The sequence below is a fragment of the Dermacentor variabilis genome, chromosome 6 (assembly GCF_050947875.1).
Source record: "Dermacentor variabilis isolate Ectoservices chromosome 6, ASM5094787v1, whole genome shotgun sequence".
Classification (NCBI taxonomy): Eukaryota; Metazoa; Arthropoda; class Arachnida; order Ixodida; family Ixodidae; genus Dermacentor; species Dermacentor variabilis.
The window spans coordinates 5,343,677-5,363,127 of record NC_134573.1 but is presented as its reverse complement, the minus strand read 5'-3'; the positions used below and the strand labels follow the sequence as shown (position 1 = coordinate 5,363,127).

General features: G+C 42.9%; 1 protein-coding gene across 6 annotated transcripts in view; it reads right to left on the bottom strand.

Moving 5' to 3' along the window:
* fl(2)d (Pre-mRNA-splicing regulator female-lethal(2)D) overlaps nt 1-19,451 on the bottom strand; it is a 187,757-nt gene that overhangs the window by 31,074 nt on the left and 137,232 nt on the right. For all 6 annotated transcript variants that reach the window (XM_075694705.1, XM_075694701.1, XM_075694702.1 and 3 more), the window contains exon 5: nt 10,107-10,231. In XM_075694705.1, the coding sequence (XP_075550820.1) occupies nt 10,107-10,231 (125 nt within the window). The remainder of the gene's footprint in view (nt 1-10,106; nt 10,232-19,451) is intronic.

Below are 19,451 nucleotides of genomic sequence, written 5' to 3'. Positions count from 1 at the left end.
ATGATGGTATGTAAGGAATTCATTTTCACAATAAAGAGCGTAAAGCTCAGCACATCCACCCTGCAGTACACCTGTCTCCTGTATGAATGATCAAGACTCCACATTGCCAACTCTAACATGAAATGTTCTGTGAGACAGGTAGCTCTCAATAATGGTCAGCAAGCTGCCCCGTATACCCATTCCAAAAAGATCCCAAAGGATCCCAAAGTGCCACGTAGTATCATGCGCCTTTTCCATATCAATCCAGGGAAAACACGGGGAATGCGGGAGATGGAAATTCAAGACGATGAGCAAAACGAGAACAAGGTGAAAGCAGGAGCCAACGTTTTGACAAGTGGACTTGGCTTCTTCAAAACGACGCATGCTTTCCTCGCCACAGTATATATAGGTGGGATTCTTGTAAAGGGAAGAGGGTGTAAGGCGGGTGGGTGCGGCAACGAGGGAAGGTGTGTTAGCATGTCAAATTGAGAATAAAGGAATGCTGTGCACAAGGCCAAGGCCAGGCCTCCCCCTCCCCCCCCCCCTCGTCTGTCAACCATGTGTCAACGCACGCGTGTTAGCTGGCGTGTCAATGGCATCTGACACGCCGGCTGAAAAAAAAAAGGAGGAAAGGAAAGGAAAAAAAAAAGGATACACCAAGAAACCAAACTAAGTGTTGTTGCCTATAGCTCGAAATTTAGCATAGCGAATAGATTCTAAAGCTCCATTTAAACCGTTTATGCCTATTGGTTCTAATGTCTTTAACTTATGGATAACGTATGATTCTCTGCATTTTCTTCCCCGTTCAGAACGGAAATTTGACTGTAAGATGTCGAGTTTAAGTTCATCAAAGTGTCCAGGAAGTTGATCTGACTAGGAGAATTGTGAGCAGTAAATTTAAGTCTGGACACGAAGGTCTACATAGAAAACGGAAAACTGAGAACGACACTTTACCGGAAGCCTACGGGTAGCCAGCAATATTTAGACTATAACAGTCATCCCCCGCGACATTGCAAGCAAGAAATTTTTGATGGACAAGCAAAACGAACAAAAAGAATTTGCAGTGAAGACGACGATTATATCCACCACCAAAATGACCTTAAAACAACGCTAGCAGAAAGGAACTATCCCCAAGTTGCTCTTGATAGAGCTTATGATGCCGTGTCAAGATTGGAGAGACAGTCGGAATTGGCGAAGAAACAGCTAGCACTAGAATCTGACAGACCGCCAGCCTTTATAACAAAATATTCTAATGCACTCCCAAACATAAACAACATCCTACAAAAATACCACCCAATATTATCAAGTAACGAGCGTCTGAGAAAAACGTTCCCAGATGTACCTAGGGTTACCTATCGCCGAAACAGGAACTTTAAAGACATGTTAGTGCACGCAAAAGTCAGCCAACAGCATTCCCCCATAATAAAAGCATGTTGTCGACCCAAGTGGAAAACCTTCAAGTAAGATTAGGTGCAAAATCCAGGTGCAAGCTCCAGGTGCAAAACCTTCAAAGTTCCATTAAAATTAAAAGCACCCACAAATAGTTATACACATGAAGTCAAATCTAGCTTCACTTGTACAAGTTCGGATGTGATTTATATGCTTGAATGTTCCTTCTGTAAGAAACAATATATCGGTGAAACAGAACAATCAATGAACGTCAGATTAAACTGACATCGCGCGGACACAGCATAAAAGCTTCCCAAAGCCGTCGTCGAACATTTAAACCAACCAGGTCATAACTTTGATGAACTTAAACTCTACATCTTACAGTCAAATTTCCGTTCTGAACGAGACAGAAAATCATACCTTATCCATAAGTTCAAGACATTGCAAGCAATAGGCATATACGTTTCAAAGGGAGCTTTATAATCTATTCGCTGTGCTAAATTTCAAGCTATAGGCAACAACACTTAGTTTGGTTTCTTGGCGTATCCTTTTTTTTTTTTCTTTCCTTTCCTCTTTCTTCTTCTTTTTTTTTTTTTTTTGTCAGCCGGCGTGCCAGACGCCGTTGACACGCCGGCTAGCATGCGTGCGTTGACACGTGGTTGACAGACCGGGAAGGGGGGGGGAGGCATGGCCTTGGCCTTGTGCACAGCATTCCTTTATTCTCAATTCGACACGCTAACACACCTTCCCTTGTTGCGGCACCCTCTTACACCTTACACCCTCTCCCCTTTAGAAGAACCCCACCTATATATACGGTGGCGAGGAAAGCATACATCGCCTTGAAGAAGACAAGTCCACTTGTTGAAACGTTGGCTCCTGCTTACACCTTGTTCTCGTTTTGCTCATCATCTTTTCTATATCAAGGAATACAGATATGACAAGGTGTTCATGGATAAAGGCTTCCTATATGTACATCTTCATGCGAACAAGCTGGTCTGTCGTCTATCTACCTTCCATGAAACCGCATTGGCATGGGTCTTAATATTTTGTTGGTTTTCAAGATAGCGGAGCAAGCATTTGTTCACCATCTTTTCATAGACTTTACATAGGCAACTTGTCAACGCTACAGGCCTATAACTATATGCCAAGGAAGGGTCCTTACCCTGTTTCAGAATGGGAATTATAATAGCCTCTTTCCAGACAGAGGGAATCTGGCCATAACACCATATACCATTGTAAAAAAAAAAAAAAAGAAGGGTTTTTTGTGTTTCAGATGGCAAGTGCTTTAACATTTCATATATTATGCGGTCAGAACCAGGAGCAGATTTGTTGCAGCTGTTTAGTGCTGCTTGAAGCTCTGCTGTGCAAAATAGTCCATTGTAAACCTCATCTTTTGCACTTTTTCATTCCAATGGCTGCTGTTCTATTCGTGTTTTGTAATGTGTCAGTGTAGTGCGACGAACTGGATATGTGTTCAAAATTTTCACCTAGAAAATTCACCTGGTCTTCTATACTATCTCCCCGAGTACTTAACAAGGGTAGCGAGTAAGGTTGTCAACCTTTTATTCTGTTCACTCTATTCCAGACCTTTGTCTCATCTGTGTAAAAGTTGATTCCTGACATATATTTTTGCGAACTCTCTCTTCTAGCTTGTCAGTGCATTCTCCTTCCCTGAGATTTGACATGCTTGAAATTAACTAGGTTTTCTGCTGTCAGAGAATCGTGGAGCAACCCCCATGCTTTGTTCTGCTTCTTATGAGCGTTACGACAGTCCTCATTCTATCACAGAACATGGCACTTCTTGCATAATCCATTTCTGGGATACATTTGGTCCTGGCATCAATAAGAAAAAAGGTGAAGTATTCAAATGCAGCGTCCAGGCTTACGAGCAGAAATGTCAGCCCACAATATGAGAGTAATCTTTCGGAACTGTTCCCAGTCGGCTGAATCAGTTTTCCACCGAGGAAACTGTGGGGGACATTCATTCATCTTCGATGTACACAGAACTATCGGGAAATGGTCGCTCCCATGTGGATGTCTAATACCATTCCATTTAACACAATGCGTTGGCAGGCTAGTTGGTGCGAATCCATGAATACTTTGTTTAGTGGAAAACAACAGACACAAGAAAGACGACCAGGACAAAGCGCTGCTCTCAACTGACATCATTTTATTGCGTCACTCCTTTATAGACATCTGAAACTAAAGGAACATGCGCAGTGAGCACCATGTGGTGGAGCCACCAACACCTGATCACAAGAGCGCACTCATGCAACAGAATCCAAAAAACCGTATTCAACGCTGTACAAGGCTAAGGAAGGCCCACTAATGCACTGTGACCCCAATGAGTGAATGAAGAATGCTTCCGATAACTCTCGGGCGATGGTGTCACGGCTCTTTTTCAAAATTGTGGTATCACGAAACATGGCTTTGCACTTGCATATTTTACAATGCTGAGCCAAATGGGAACCTGTGCCTGTTGGTATGGATCACTCGTGTTCTCCAAGGTGCTCATTAACACAGCAGCCTGACTGCCCTACATACACTTTGCCGCATGACAAGGGAATCTTATATACCACACCAATGCTGCAATCTACAAACTTCACGTGGTTCTTTTCACAATCTGGTTTTTTACTTGCTTTAGAAATAAATAGGGCTGCACAACATTGACAGTTTCTGAGGAGCGGAAAACACTACCGGAATTTGGCATCTAGTGGCGACATTCTTTAGATTGTGAGCCACTCTGTGGACATACGGCACAACTTCAGGCCTCTTTTTTTGTGTAATACAGTTACTTTTGTGCCGCTTCCCTCTCAGTTTCTGAAGCATTATTTCCGAGACTGACATCACCACAACACTTGGGTGACCAGTAGCCTGCAGCCTATTTAACTGTGCAATGAAACTCAGGTTCGCGGTGTGATGACAGGATTTCATTAACGAAGATTCTAGACACATCAAAGCAATGGTGCATTTCACAGTCCTTGAGTGCGCAGACGCGTAAGGTAAATGTTCTTTACGTGCACGTGGCGAGTACATCCAACAGGCATGGCCTGTTTGTAAGGATAGCTGGAAATCTAAAAACTGGATCTGACCGTCCCTACATAGCTCATGTGTGAAAGTTAAACCTTTGCCATTGTCATTGAACAGAGTTGAAATGTTAACTACCATAACAGAGCACTCGTTGTTAGTCTGTTTATTCAAAATAAGAAAATCGTCAACATATCTAAAAATTTGAAGTGAGTCATTGTTTAAGGCACTCTTAAGAGTGCGGTCAACAAACGATAAAAAAATATTACAAAGGGCAGGCGCCACACATGAACCAATACACACACCATTTTTCTGGATAAATAGGTTATTTTCGAACCGAACAAAAGTTGCACTTAAATAAAATTCAAGAAGGGACATGAAACTTTCTGAGGACAACCCGGTCGCATTGTCTACTTTCTTCGATGCACGTCATCACACTGCGAAATAGCTCATCATGCGGTATTGAACAGCAAAGATCTCCGATGTCAACAGAAAAAATGTCGGCTACTGAATGGTTGTCTTCCAGAAAGGAAACATCGAAAGAATCCTTTATGCCATCAGGATCGACAATAGTTAAATGCTTCAACTGTTTTTGCAAAAAGCAGCTAACCAAAACCTGCCAACAGTTGTTTTCACTGACTATTGTACGGAAAGGCACATCCGGTTTGTGCGTTTTTATAGTGAAAAAAACCTCTAGAGCAAGTACCTTACATTGTTTTACATCTTTCACAATCTTGGTGAGGCCTATATTTTCAAACAAAGAAATGGCTTTGCGTTTTACATTCTGAGCTTTCTCATTTGCCAGAATGAAGTTCTTGTTGACAGCCTGAGTGGCTTTTTTGTTGAAGATAGCAGTTCTTGAGTGACAATAAGGGCAGTTTTGTGATTGCTCCGTCTGCTGTCTTCAACAAGTAGTCAGTGATGCCTGCGCACAAATGTCCTCAACTTTTCTTTTTTTTTCTTTTTTACCTTCGCGCGTGGCATTGAGGGGTCTCTTATAAGCCCTTCTTCTAAGGTGGTGGGGTCAGAGGAATGCTGGTCGGACGCACCACCGTGTGATTTGGCGCACTGCTGAGAGCATTGTCAGAGCACAGTATGTTCAAATTAACCATCACAAATGCTTGTTTGTTCAAATTGCTAAGTGTTTCTGGCAACTGGAATACACATTTATTTATTTTATTTTATTTACACATATACTGCCATCTTGCATAGCAAGATATTGCAGGAGTGCATGTATACATATGTCAATCAATTGAAGAATACATTTGAGTGGCAAAAAGAAAACAAACAATAGAAAAAACAATATCAGGAATAGCTAGTTGATTAATGAACATGATTAGGTAATAGGTTGGCAAATACATCACTTAGTAACTCGCACAAGGCCATTCCAAATCACAATTGTATGCGAAAAAAAGGAAAACCTAAAGCAATCAATCGTTGCATTCAAAGGAACAATGTTAAGATGATGACTTTTTCTGGTGGGCCGAGAAGAAGGGTTAGTGAAAACAATAGGTGCATTGACATAAGTTTTCCCATGAACAATTTTATGTAGCAGAACAACACGGTCACAAGTCACAGAGGCTTTAGTAGTAGCTTACTCGCATGTGATGTCAGTGAGAAATGGCAGTCATAACGATTATATGTATATAAACCTTATGGCCTTTTTCTGAATAGACTCAAGCATGTCTATGTCTTTGGAATGATGTGGCAGCCACACTACCGACGCGTATTCAAGTAGAGGCCTTATTAGTGGTCTGTATGCCGTTAATTTGCATTCTTTAGTTGCACCTCATAGGTTTCTTTTAAGAAAACCCAGTTTTCTCAACGCCTTGTTGGTTATACAGTTAATGTGAGCATGCCATTTCAGATCAGGGGAGAAAGTAACACCAAGGTATTTGAACGTGTGGACGCTTACAAGATGTGCGCTTCATTAAAATATGTAAATTGTAATGGTCATTTTTTATTCGAAAAAGTCATTGATACGGTTTTCTTAAAATCAAGTGACATTTACCATGTTCTGCTCCATTCGCAAAAACAGGCGACGACTTCGTTCAGCTCCAACTGATCATGATTACTACTTATGGTAGAATAAAGGACGCAGTCATCAGCATATAGTCTTATTTTGACAGAAGTGCCCGCGGTTACTTCAACGACATCATTTACATAGACAACAAACAGCAAAGGACCCAAGACAGACCCCTGTGGTACACCGGATGTAACATTGACACGAGATGAGTGAACATGGTTAAATGCAACAAACTGGGTTCTTGTACTTAGGTAGTCCTGTATCCAACCTAGTAATTTACAATCATGAATTATTGCCTTGAGTTTAATGAGAAGCTTTTTTTGGCACACTGTGTCAAAAGCTTTACTGTAATCAATAAAAATGGCATGAAGTTGTTCTCTAAGGTTAAGTGTGGATGCAATATCATGGGAGAAATCTAGAAGTTGTGTTACCGTGGAGAATCTGGAACGGAAGCCATGTTGAGCATGCGAAAGAACATTACGTTCAGATAAGTACTCAATGATATATTTATGAATAATGTGTTCCAATAGTTTGCAAGATGTTGATATTAAAGAAATAGGTCTGTAGTTAGATATTTCCTGCTTTTACCGTCTTTGTGAATGGGAACAACCTTAGCACATTTCCAGAGTATTGGAACAGTGGATGATTCTACAGATTTCGAAAAAATTAGGGATAAGTACTGAGAGCTCCATTCATAATATCGCTGCAAAAGCATATCTGGCCCAGTACTTTTCATAGTATCGATCTTGAGTATAAGATTATGTACACCAGCTGAAGTGATTACCATACTAGGAAAAGGTGATGACGAAAGAGTAGTGCAAAACGTGGGGGCGCGTCCATCATCACAGGTGAACACTGATTTAAAGTAATTATTAAAGGCTTCAGTAATGCTAAGATTATCTGAGCATGGTTGATTAGCAATTATGAATGAAGGAGAGCTCTGACTTGGTGGACTGATTGTTTGCCAAAACTTTGATGGTTTGTTTTTAATGAAGTATGACAAGGTGCTATTAAAATAAAAACTTTTCGCATTTGACATAGCAGATCTTAAGTTGTTTTTAAGTGTAGTTAATACTAAAGCTTTCATTGGATTGTTTGCATAGGGTTGTTTGCGCAGACGCCTGATGCGACGAATTAGGTGTACCATTTCACGTGTGTACCAAGGGTGCTTGGGATTGCGCTTTATACACTTGGTTGGAATGTAATCAGTTATACATTGATTGACAATTGAGCAAAAACGGTTCACTAACACGTTAACAGAGGAATGTTTCACGCAACTCGAAAACTCATTGAAAGAGCATGCGAGTAACTCAGTTATGGAGTTGTCATCAGCACGCTCAAAGTTCAATACTGTCTGATGTGAAGGAAGCTTACGCATAGTTGCTAAATTCAAATAAACAGTGACCCCCTTATGGTCCGACAGGCCTTTAACGATATTACAATCATAACCATTTTGTCTAAGTTGCTCATTTATGAAAACAAGATCTAAAATTGAGCTTTCTCGGGTTGCGGAATTCACAATTTGCGTAACAATTCACAATAGCTTTGATGGGACCACTGCGTCAGTTCAAATACACCGAAAGTTCAAATTAAGTGTGTTCAAATTAACGAGATTAATGAGAAGTAATGCGACTTCACCTCCAGGCCGCACCATATACTGGTTTTTGAGTCTTTCGTTGCAAATATACAGGTATAATTCCTACCTGAACTGCAAACAGTGCTGTATTCTATCACTGTAAATCATGATAATTTTACTTCCATCAACCTCTCACAACACATTCTGGCTAGTTGTCAGTCAATTTAAGGCAGAGAGTTAGACTAGTAAGCCTTTAGAGACACATGTTCCAGCGCATAAGAAAGGAAGAGGTGCGCAGACAAAAGTACTGCAGGAAAGATGGAACATGGGGCCTGTGCTCTATCTTTTCTGCAGTCCTTTCGTCCCAGCCCCACTCCCCACCTCTCTTTTCCTTTTTTTTATACGCACTGAAAAGTGTCTTTGTCTCAACTAGGAGAACCTTGAGGAGTGTTTCAATGGTGCTGAGCCATGAAATTGGTGACAACACCACTGGACCCAAGCGTAAGGATACCGACATTGCCACAGATGTGATTGGCATAACAAAGCTGCTGCCACCCTGCGAGCAATGACCTTGCCCCAACTTCAAGTGAGGCTGAGGCTGCCTTGGTCCTTGGACGCCGCCAGTGCAGTGCAGTAGAAGGTCCAACACTTCTTGTGGACCATTTGGATCATGTATAGGAGGCCATGGTTAGGCACACAGTCACCATGAAGAAGCGAGCTACACTGCTGCAGTTCTTTAACACAAAACAACAAATTGTTTGTTTGACCCTTGAAGTGAGTATTTACTGTGCCATGAGCGATTTATTGATTGACTTACACAGGACTTACACTCTTCTTACGTCATTTCATATATCAAATTCTGGATATTTTGCAATCCCCGCACGGTCCGATATGTCAAGGTTCGACTATAGCATACTGAAGCACTCTGGGCCAACCAGAGCAGCTAAGCACACACTGCGTGCATCTGGCAGGTTAGCCGATGGGAGCACGGTGTCGGAGATTACCAGTACGGCCATCTCCGAGGCTGCATTGAAAACCGAACACATATGGGTTCTCTCTGCAGTGCCAAGGCTAGCAGCATACCGTGCTCAGACAGTGCTCTCAGCACCACACAAAATTACATGGTGGCACCTCTGACCAGCATTCCTCTGACCCCGCCGCCATAGAGGAAGAGCTTAGGAGAGACCCCTCAATGCCGCACACGAAGGAAAAATGGAGAAAATAAAGAAAAAATAACAAGAAAAAAAGTTGCGGAAATTTGTGCACAGGCATGTGCAAGCGCGCATCACCAATTATTGTTAGTGGCGGGTGTCCTGCATAATCAACGACCAATTTTCCAAACCCTCTGATAATTCCAGTGCCTTTGCGTCACAGTCATGTACTCTATAGAGTCAATGTACGGCCATCTCCGAGGCTGCATTGAAAACCGCACAGATATGAGTTCTCTCTGCAGCGCCAAGGCTAGCAGCAAAGTGATCTGCAATATGTCGTATGTATTGTTTGTCCATGCATGAATCCAGCTGTGCATTGTGCATCTAATGCATGAGCCCTCGGGTTTTTTTGAGACGGTGCGTGCAAAACCCTCGAGCACTGTCGCACTGCCACGTCGCACATCTGCTCAATAATCTTCAGGAACTGAATCTTCAGGAACTGATATCGTCGAACCACAGAATATCCTTGGGTAGTGTGTTGTCTCCACCTGTTTCGGCACAATGCATGCTTCCAATTTATTCGCACATCTGTCAAATGACAACTTTATTGACATCCTTGCTTTCCATCCATTTCATATTCCCCATTTCCTGATGGCGGCAATAATCACATACTCCTGGGCCAATCACTTCTGAGTTGATCCTGTGAAAATCTTTAGAATATGTGACACGGCTCCTTATTTAGCATATACGGTAACATGTTTAAATGGGCCCTCATAATGGTACACTGTTGCTACCAACCTGCACGCTGCCATGAATGCAGTTACGAATTTGTATAATGCGCAGCAGGAAATTTCACAGCACAAGGTTTCTGGCAACACCCCAAATATCCTAGCAGTGACAACAGTTGTTCTCATTCGATACCAGAGAGCAGCCCTTGATCTTCTTCTAATCCACTCACCGCACATTCTTGCATCTCCTGCTCCTTGGTGGTGAGCCGCATGACAAGCACATTCTCCCGTCGTGTGGCCTCTACCTGCTGCTGCTTCAGCTTCTCCTCAGACTCCCGCAGGCTCACCAGCTCCTCTGCACAATCATCATCATCACAATTTGCATGGTAGAACAAGACACGGGCACTGACCACAAACTGATGGTTTCATTCTAAGAACGGAAATATACCCAACAAAAGGCAGGAACCAGGGAAGATAGCCGCATAACAACTAAAGCTGCAAGTCATCAGGCACCAAATGAGGCAAGAGCTAGGGCCAGTCAGCGATTGTTACTAACTGCATCATGTGGGCCAGCTGAAGGCACTTCTAAACAACAATAAAAAACGCAGTAAAGATAACCAAGATGCGTAAACAACTAATAACTAAAAGACAACAGAAACAAAGGCAGAACTTTTCTTCTGAATGCCATGCACTTTCCAAATCTCACATATTCGCTGCATTTGCAAATTGCGCAGGCCCTATTAGAAAGAGGTACCTGTGTTACAATGCAAGGCCAAGGTCGTTTTTGATGAGCTAGAATGCAACCTGTCGTTTCGACACCTTCCAGTTTTCCCTACATTCCACAAACCAAGAAATGGCAGGGCACAAAGCAATCCCATAGTGTGGTGGCGGGAGCACGTTGGGCAGCTCCACGTGCGCTCTCTTCCTGCACATTCTCTGCTGGTGCTCTTCATCATGCCAACGTTGCAGCAGCGAGCAAGACCTGTTTAAATCTGCTTGTAGATGCTGGTTCAATTATTTAGGAAGTTAATGTTTACTGCAATTTATATGGCCGATAAAACTATGAACCTTCGTGTAAGTTGTCTAACACTTTGCTATTGCTATTCATGTTTTGCTTTGCAGCCAAAAACTAGAAATAATGCATAACGACTACCCAATTTTCTGACGACCATGCCAGATCTCGCTCAGTTTCTCAAACATGACAGGCACGCAATCAAAAATTATGACCGCCATGGCGGCCACAAACAACAGGCTGTCGCTCGTCACCTTGCTTTCATGCAATTTTAAAGCGAACCTTTCTTTGTGGCATTTGATGGGTTTTGATGCTGCGTGGGTTGGCCTGTGTGGAGAGTGATCCACTAATAACGTCAGTCCATTACGGGCAACACTATCAGCTGCACCGGCGGAGTGGATGCTTCACTGCATACTGCAAATGTGAAGATATTTCCGGCACAGCATGAAATTGTATCTTTCATCACCCACGCTCAAATTCATGAAAATTTAAATTTTTTTAATTGAAATTCGTGCTTTCCAATTGACGGATAATTCTGAAAATATGACAGCCCCTTCAGTGTAGCAAACATTCATTGGCAGCTGTAATTATTTCCATAAAAGATAACGAAATTATGATACAACGAATTAAGGTGCCGATTTGACCAACTTCGTTATATCAAGCTTTTGGGGACGATTGACTTCCTCGTGCCTACTGTTGTTTTGCTGGCATTCACTCTAAAAAAGGTTTACGCCCTTTGGGTTGTATTTGGTCCCCAAACAATAATCGTCATCTCTGTTGCCTGCATTTCCTTTCTTTAACGCTGCAAGCCCGGTACTTCCTAGTCACGAACGGCTTGCACATTATCAGCTTGACACAGCATTCTCGGCAGGAAACTAGCGAACGCCGAGTTTTAAAGAGAGGAAACGCAAGCAATGCAGATGACAATTACTGTTTGGGGACAAGATAAGCCCCAAAGGTTGTAAACTTTTTTTTTATAGTGTGGCTCTAGTGTCTCCTATAAGCCGTCTTCCCTGCGTAGCTGTGTGCCACCTGTGGTCAGTGTAGCCACAAAGTAGAACAAGAGATGGCACTGGTGTTCCAATGCTAGCATCACCAGACGACGTGGATACTCGGTCGTGCAGTTAGATATGTCAGCACACCTCGCGAGACCATCCCACAAAAGGCTTTGGAGCGAGGCACCGGAATGGACAAACGCAATAGCTCGAACGTGCCACTGTCTGTGTGACTGTACACACGAATGATTAGGCATTGCTGTCCTGCATGGGGCGAACATATCCGCTCAATGACCTGTCCATCGTGGTGAGTCTGACTTCCTCAATTCATCAGCGCCCCGTAGCATGTTCCATTACTTATAATTCGGCTAGCTGGCATCAGTCTATAAAAGGTGCAATAAATACCCTCATTTTCATTGTTGTCATTCCTTTGTCCAAAGAGCACTCTCGTTTCCCCAGAAGGTTTTATTGTATCCTTGGCTGTGGTGAGCCGGGATTAGTGGCAAACTGATATTGAAACTGGATAATTCAGCACAATGCTGAACTGTTGTTTTGCGCTAAACAAAGTAATTACGTATTGAAACTAGATTTGGCAGAAAGACGACAACAAAATAAAGGCACATTTTCCATCGCGGTGCATCTTTGGCTCTTTATGCAGTGGACTTAATTTAATACCCCGTATGTGGGCACTGCTTGCCTGTAGCCAAATGCCATTTCAGATAGCGCCACCTCTCCATTGCAGCTAAATCAACATCGTGGCACACTTTAGCTTAATTGTGGGCAACACAGGCCTGCAAATGTGCTATTAAACTAAACCGCTGCTATATGCTAATTCTTTCCAAAATTTGAGTGAGACTGAGCCAGGAGCCCTCCCTCGACAAACAAGTTTCGTACTCACCTTGTTCATCATCTTCAGCCAGCAAAAATGTGTTTTTTTTTTTTTTTTTGCACTCAAACTGTTCAAGTAATAGTTCACTTGTACTGCAAGCGAAAACTAGCTATGTGCATTGGTGCTGCTGAACAATAATAATAATAAGAAGAAGAAGAAGAATATTTGGGGTTTTACGTGCCAAAACCACTTTCTGATTATGAGGCACGCCGTAGTGGAGGACTCCGGAAATTTTGACCACCTGGGGTTCTTTAATGTGCACCTAAATCTAAGCACACGGGTGTTTTCGCATTTCGCCCCCATCGAAATGCGGCCGCCGTGGCCGGGAACTGCTGAACAATAAGCCTGATGGACATTTTTGTTACAAACCAGCAATTTGGCAATGTTTTCATGTTAATATGAGTTGCTGATTGTATGTTTGCAATAAAACTTTAATACGCTTGATTGATACTCGTCAGAACGCTTGTCGGAATACTTGTCAGAAGGTTGTTGGACCAGCCACCTTCCTATCACTTTGTCTATGTCTGTCTCTCATTTTTTTTTCCAGTGTGTTGGCATTCTTTTAGTATAACCATGTACCAACTATCCCAACAAGCCACATTCATGAAATCAAACAAAAAACTTAAGCAAAAAGACAATATTAATGCGAGCCATAGTTGAAATTTGTAGAGCACGGTGCATCACTCAAGCGGTCACATTTTCTAGACGAAAAAAACCAAACTGCAATTATTAAAGATTATGCAGATCCCACATACTGTGGGAGTCAACATAAGCGAAGCTTTCCATGCTGCTTGCTTTGATGGACAATAATTAGCGGTGATGTTGATGGTGAATGTTTAATTTTTTCAGCGTTTAGTGAAATATGAGAGTGGTGAGTTTATGGTAAATGTTATCTTGCATGCACTACCACTGTTTATCTGCGAAGAATACAGAACACAGAGCAAGACGTGCTTGCTTGAGGTGTTGCGTGCCGTAGTTCATAACCTCTTTCAAAAGATGAAGTGCCAACAGAAACAGCACACCAATGAAGAAACAAACAATAACAGGACAAAGCGCTACCTGCAACTATTTATTGAGGTCAAAGGTGGCTGAATATATAGCAATGGGGATAGGGGAAGAAAGGAAGTTAAGGAAGGCTGGCTTTCCTTGTTTGGTGTTGAGTGAAGTTTCGGAGGTGTTATTGAAGAACACGAAAAAAGGAATAAAAAGAAGCAGTGAAGACGGTCAACCATTGGAAAAGAAAGCTAAACCAGTAGTGATACCGTATTTCCACAAAGTGGCGCATAATATTAAAGACGTCGCTGCAAAGTACAAAGTTCCTGTGGTTTTTTCCGCGCCCCGGAAACTTGGTGCTTTGTGCCGCCTGATTGGATCTGATGACTCTAAGAAAGTACAGTGTTCTATCAAATGTACAAACACTTTTGTGAAGTGTGATAAATGGGTCGTATATCGCATACCGCTGAAGTGTGGGAAAGAGTATATCGGCCAAACTGGCAGACGTCATTGCATTACGCATGCAAAAGAGCATCGTATGCGTAGTGCGAAGACATGGGATCGTTTTCCAGCTGTGGCAAGTTGTTTTTTCATCCACTTTCAATTATATTAATTTATCATTTTTTTATTTCAATTATAGTCAGGTACAACTTTAGAAAAAGGAGGCGTTTACTCCTCCGAGGCGGATGCACACAAGCATCCACCAATGGGCGCGCACTCTGGATTGACGTCATGAGCCGGACAGCCTGTGACCCCACCGACGGAGAAGATGGCCGCCCGCACATCGAAATGGGCCAAGTGGCATCAGCTGTGTGCTTCAGCCCGCCGTCAGAGTGAATTCCAGAACTGTTGGTGACGGTCTATCATGCCGGAAATATTACTGCAAGCGCACGATGCGGCATTTGTGCCGTGTGTGTTCATTCTGAACTGTGATCCGATGAAGGAACAATGCAGCGAACATCGCTGACGCTGCGCTACGCTTTGCCTGAAAACAGATCCCGCGGCGACCGCTATGAACACACATCCTGTATGTCTGTTTCATGTTTTATTTCACTCTCGAGTGAAGTTATGACGAGAAAATTTTGCCAAAGACTGGTGCCTACTGTTAGCGGCGGGTGTGTTCGTGTACTGTGTCACAATGCTTTTCGATGGATGGGGTGAAGTGATGGAGCAAAACCATTATCAGGAGAAATCAGAAAAGTATGTGCTCATGAAAAAAACCTACGAGTGTCTCAACAGAAAATATTTGCAGATGAAGCCTTCAACGCAACGATTTGTCGCCGTCAACTTAGCGTGAATGATCATTGTCAGCAGTGAGATAACCGAGCGTCTACTGGCGGTGTTCGAGCGTTGTGTAGCACCGTCGATTGATTGCTGTCCACCAGTGCTCACTGCACACGCAAGCTGTAGAATGCGTGCTGTGATACATTCACGCCAGCGCTTGATATGCTTTCCCACAACATAGCTCCATGCTGCTTTTCTATTCTCGTGATATGTTGCGATTAAAAACTCCCAAGACAGTGTTGAGAGAACGATAAAAGAAAAGAAAAAGAAACATACAAGAGGGTAGGCACAGCAGCTTGTGAATGCCGCTCCTAATAGTACCTCTACTCGCGTCTGTAAATGTGTGTGTATGTTTTCTTGCATTTGCCTAATTTTTTATTTCCCCAATTTCTTTACAGTTAAGATTTTCTTAGTTTTCGCGTTTGTGTGTGAATGTTCCTGCTTCCATGTGTCTTTGCACTTACTCTTATTTCCGCCCTTTTATTTTATATTAGGATTTCTTTTTGCAAGTTTCCTTTAGGCAAAGTCTTTTTACAGATTTTCATTAACCCATCTCATTCAAAGCACCAACTCCAGTAAACAGCAGGGCTGGCCTCTTCCATCTCATTAAAGCCTTTCTCACTGATCTACCTCGTCTTCTCAATGTGCCTACTCGCTGCGTTTTCTGTCCTTGCTTCTTGTGTTGTTGCCGCAATGTGATTAACCAACCTGCACAAAAATTTCGATCACCTATGAAAACAGAAAGATAGAGATACATTTTCTTAAAAGCATTGTGTTGGTTGCGGAAAACTTTGCCTCTTACCCCTGTTCATGTTTATGCATCAGTGCATGCGGCAACTCGCTAGAAGTGCACATGAAAGGGTGCCATATTGTGAAACAGCACCTTGCTACGCTGTTGCATTTTCACACTACCAGTCTTAGTGAACAGACAGTTTCACTGCCCATCACATATGCTGGAACAAATTTTCAACATGAATAACATTGTTCAGCACAGTGTCATTTCCTGTCTGACGCTTTCATTATTACAGACATTTTTCAGTGAATGGAGCCCAGCAAAGCAGTGCACTGAGAGCTTTTGCAACTTTCACCATTTATTACTTCCCCAGTGTCATTGTCTGTACCTGACCATCGCTATGCCGACGGCTTGTGAATTAAGGAATTGCCTCAATAAAACACATTCAACATTACTCGGAATTTTTTTGTACAAACAATGCTAGCAAAGCTATTTAGGATGAATAATTGTGCTTACATTCATGTTACTTGCCCAGCCAGATAAACAAATGCAACAATGGGTACAGCATGACTGCGATATGAAGTGCAGACTGCAAATGCTGCCTTTCAAGTGTGCCTTTGACTAGTTTTCTAGGCCTCGGTAAGCTAATGATGTTTGATAATTGTTCTCTTATTTGCATTACTTGCCTGGGCCAGATAACCAAAATAAACAATGCAACCACATGAATGTGCTTTTGCATGGGAGCTGCAAACAGTGGCTGTCATTTTCTTGTTGATTACTGCCGTTCAAACAACAATGGCTATGGCATGACTGTGCTTTGACGTGCAGACTGCTAATGGCGCCTTCCAAGCATTCCCTTGACTATTACTATTAATAGCTACCCGAATAAGTATTTTGGGCCTCACTAAGCTAAATATGTTTGATAATTGTTCTTATTCGCATTACTTGCCTGAGCCAGACAACCAAAATAAAGAATGCGACTACATTAATGTGCTTTTGCATGCAAGCTGCTAAAAGTGGCAGTCAATTTCACGTTGACTACTGCTGTTTTACCTACAATGGCTATAACATGGCTGCGCTTTGAAGTGTAGACACTAAAGGTGCTTTTCAAGTGTGCCCCCCCCCCCCCCCCCCCCCCAGAGTGCTTCTATTGCACAAAAGCCCATCAAGCTCAACGGTGGTTGACCAAATAAGTTTTCTGGGCCTCACTAAGCTAATGATGTTTGATAATTGTTCTCTTATTCACATTACTTGCCTGAGCCAGATACTCAAAATAATGCAACTACATAATTATTACTACATAATTATTATAACTACATAATTATTACGAGAAAGCGTTTGATTCAGTCGAAACCTCAGCAGTCATGGAGGCATTACGGAATCAGGGTGTAGATGAGCCATATGTAAACATACTGGAAGATATCTATACCGGCTCCACAGCCACCGTAGTCCTCCATAAAGCAAGCAACAAAATCCCAATAAAGAAAGGCGTCAGGCAGGGAGATACGATATCTCCAATGCTATTCACAGCGTCTTTACAGGAGGTATTCAGAGACCTGGATTGGGAAGAATTGGGGATAAAAGTTAATGAAGAATACCTTAGTAACTTGCGATTCGCTGATGATATTGCCTTGCTTAGTAACTCAGGGGACCAATTGCAATGCATGCTCACTGACCTGGAGAGGCAAAGCAGAAGAGTGGGTCTAAAAATTAATCTGCGGAAAACTAAAGTAATGCTTAACAGTCTCGGGAGAGAACAGCAATTTACAATAGGCAGTGAGGCACTGGAAGTCGTAAGGGAATACATCTACTTAGGGCAGGTAGTGACGGCGGATCCGGATCATGAGACGGAAATAATCAGAAGAATAAGAATGGGCTGGGGTGCATTTGGCAGGCATTCCCAAATCATGAACAGCAGGTTGCCATTATCCCTCAAGAGAAAAGTATAGAATAGCTGTGTCTTACCAGTACTCACCTACGGGGCAGAAACCTGGAGGCTTACTAAAAGGGTTCTACTCAAATTGAGGACGACACTACGAGCTATGGAAAGAAGAATGATAGGTGTAACGTTAAGGGATAAGAAAAGAGCAGATTGGGTGAGGGAACAAAAGCGAGTTAATGACATCTTAGTTGAAATCAAGAAAAGGAAATGGGCATGGGCAGGACATGTAATGAGGAGGGAAGATAACCGATGGTCATTAAGGGTTACGGACTGGATCCCAAGGGAAGGGAAGCGCAGCAGGGGGCGGCAGAAAGTTAGGTGGGCGGATGAGATTAAGACGTTTGCAGGGACGGCATGGCCACAATTAGTACATGACCGGGGTTGTTGGAGAAGTATGGGAGAGGCCTTTGCCCTGCAGTGGGCGTAACCAGGCTGATGATGATGATGATGATGTCATAATTATGCTTTAGCATGCAAACTGCCAACAGTGGCTGTCAATTTCGCATTGACTACTGCTGTTTCACCTACAATGGCTATGCATGAATGCGCTTTGAAATGCACACTGCTACAGGTGCCTTTCAAGCGTGCTCCGACTACTGTTATTTCATCACAGGGCCCATCATGCTCGATGGTGGCTGCCCAATAGAGTATCTTGGGCCTTCCGATATTGGCACTATTCGTCTCAATAGGCTGGAAAAAACAGTAGGGTCAGCACAACTACCTGGAAGTAGGCAGCCTAAAAGGGGCATGTCGCTCTCTATTGCTCTTATTTGTTCAAGTGGCTCGATGAAATTAACAATGACTGTGCGGCAGAGTAAACCGAGCCAACGGTGTGTTCCTGTTATTGCTTGGCTGCATGTATTGGCCTTTAGGGGCATGTAAAGCTTTATGATGGCTCCAAAACGACTGCTATTGCTTTCCTTTTGCCTCGGCTGCTGCTACTTCACCATTGCGCCCGTCAACTCGAAAGTGGCTGCCCTAGTGAGCACTTTGGGCCTCACTAACCTAATGATGTTTTATAACTGTTCTCTTATTCGCATTATTTGCCTGAGCCGGATAACCAAAGTAAACAAAGCAACCAGATGAATGTGCTTTAGCATGCAGGCTGCTAACAGTGGATGTCAATTTCGCATTGACTACTGCTTTTTTGTGTCAAGCTGGACAGTGGCTGCCCAAATGAGCATTATGGGCCCCACATAGTTATTCAGGGTTAATAATTGTATTTGCATTTGAGCATGTTTCCATGCCAGTACTCATATTGAGCAAGTCTGTGCGCTTGTTGCTTTTTCAGAATTGAGCTTCCATTAAAAGGAATATGTCACCAAATGAACTGTTTATTTATTTGAAAGGTCATGGGAGGATGGTTGGCTGCTGCGAACCCACCGGCAAAGTTTTGGTAGCCCTAATAAGGGCTGATACTTTGTTAATAAGAAGTGTCATGCTTCGTCAAGTGGCTCAATGCCAGTCAGCTCGCAGTCGGAGTCGCTTTCTTCAGTGTCATCTTCACCCACTTGGATGATGATGGGTTCGATGTGGTCCCTCCCAGACATGTCAAGTCTGAACTTTGCCTCCAGGTGCATCACGTGGTGAATGTTTTTCCTCCAGTCTGCAGCCGTTAAGTGTTGGATTTTTTCCCTCAAGATGTCTTCGACTGTGGGCAGCTTGAAGACTCTGTAGTCCGCAGCGATGCCATTTTTACCTTTGGCCACACGAGCTTGATAGGATTA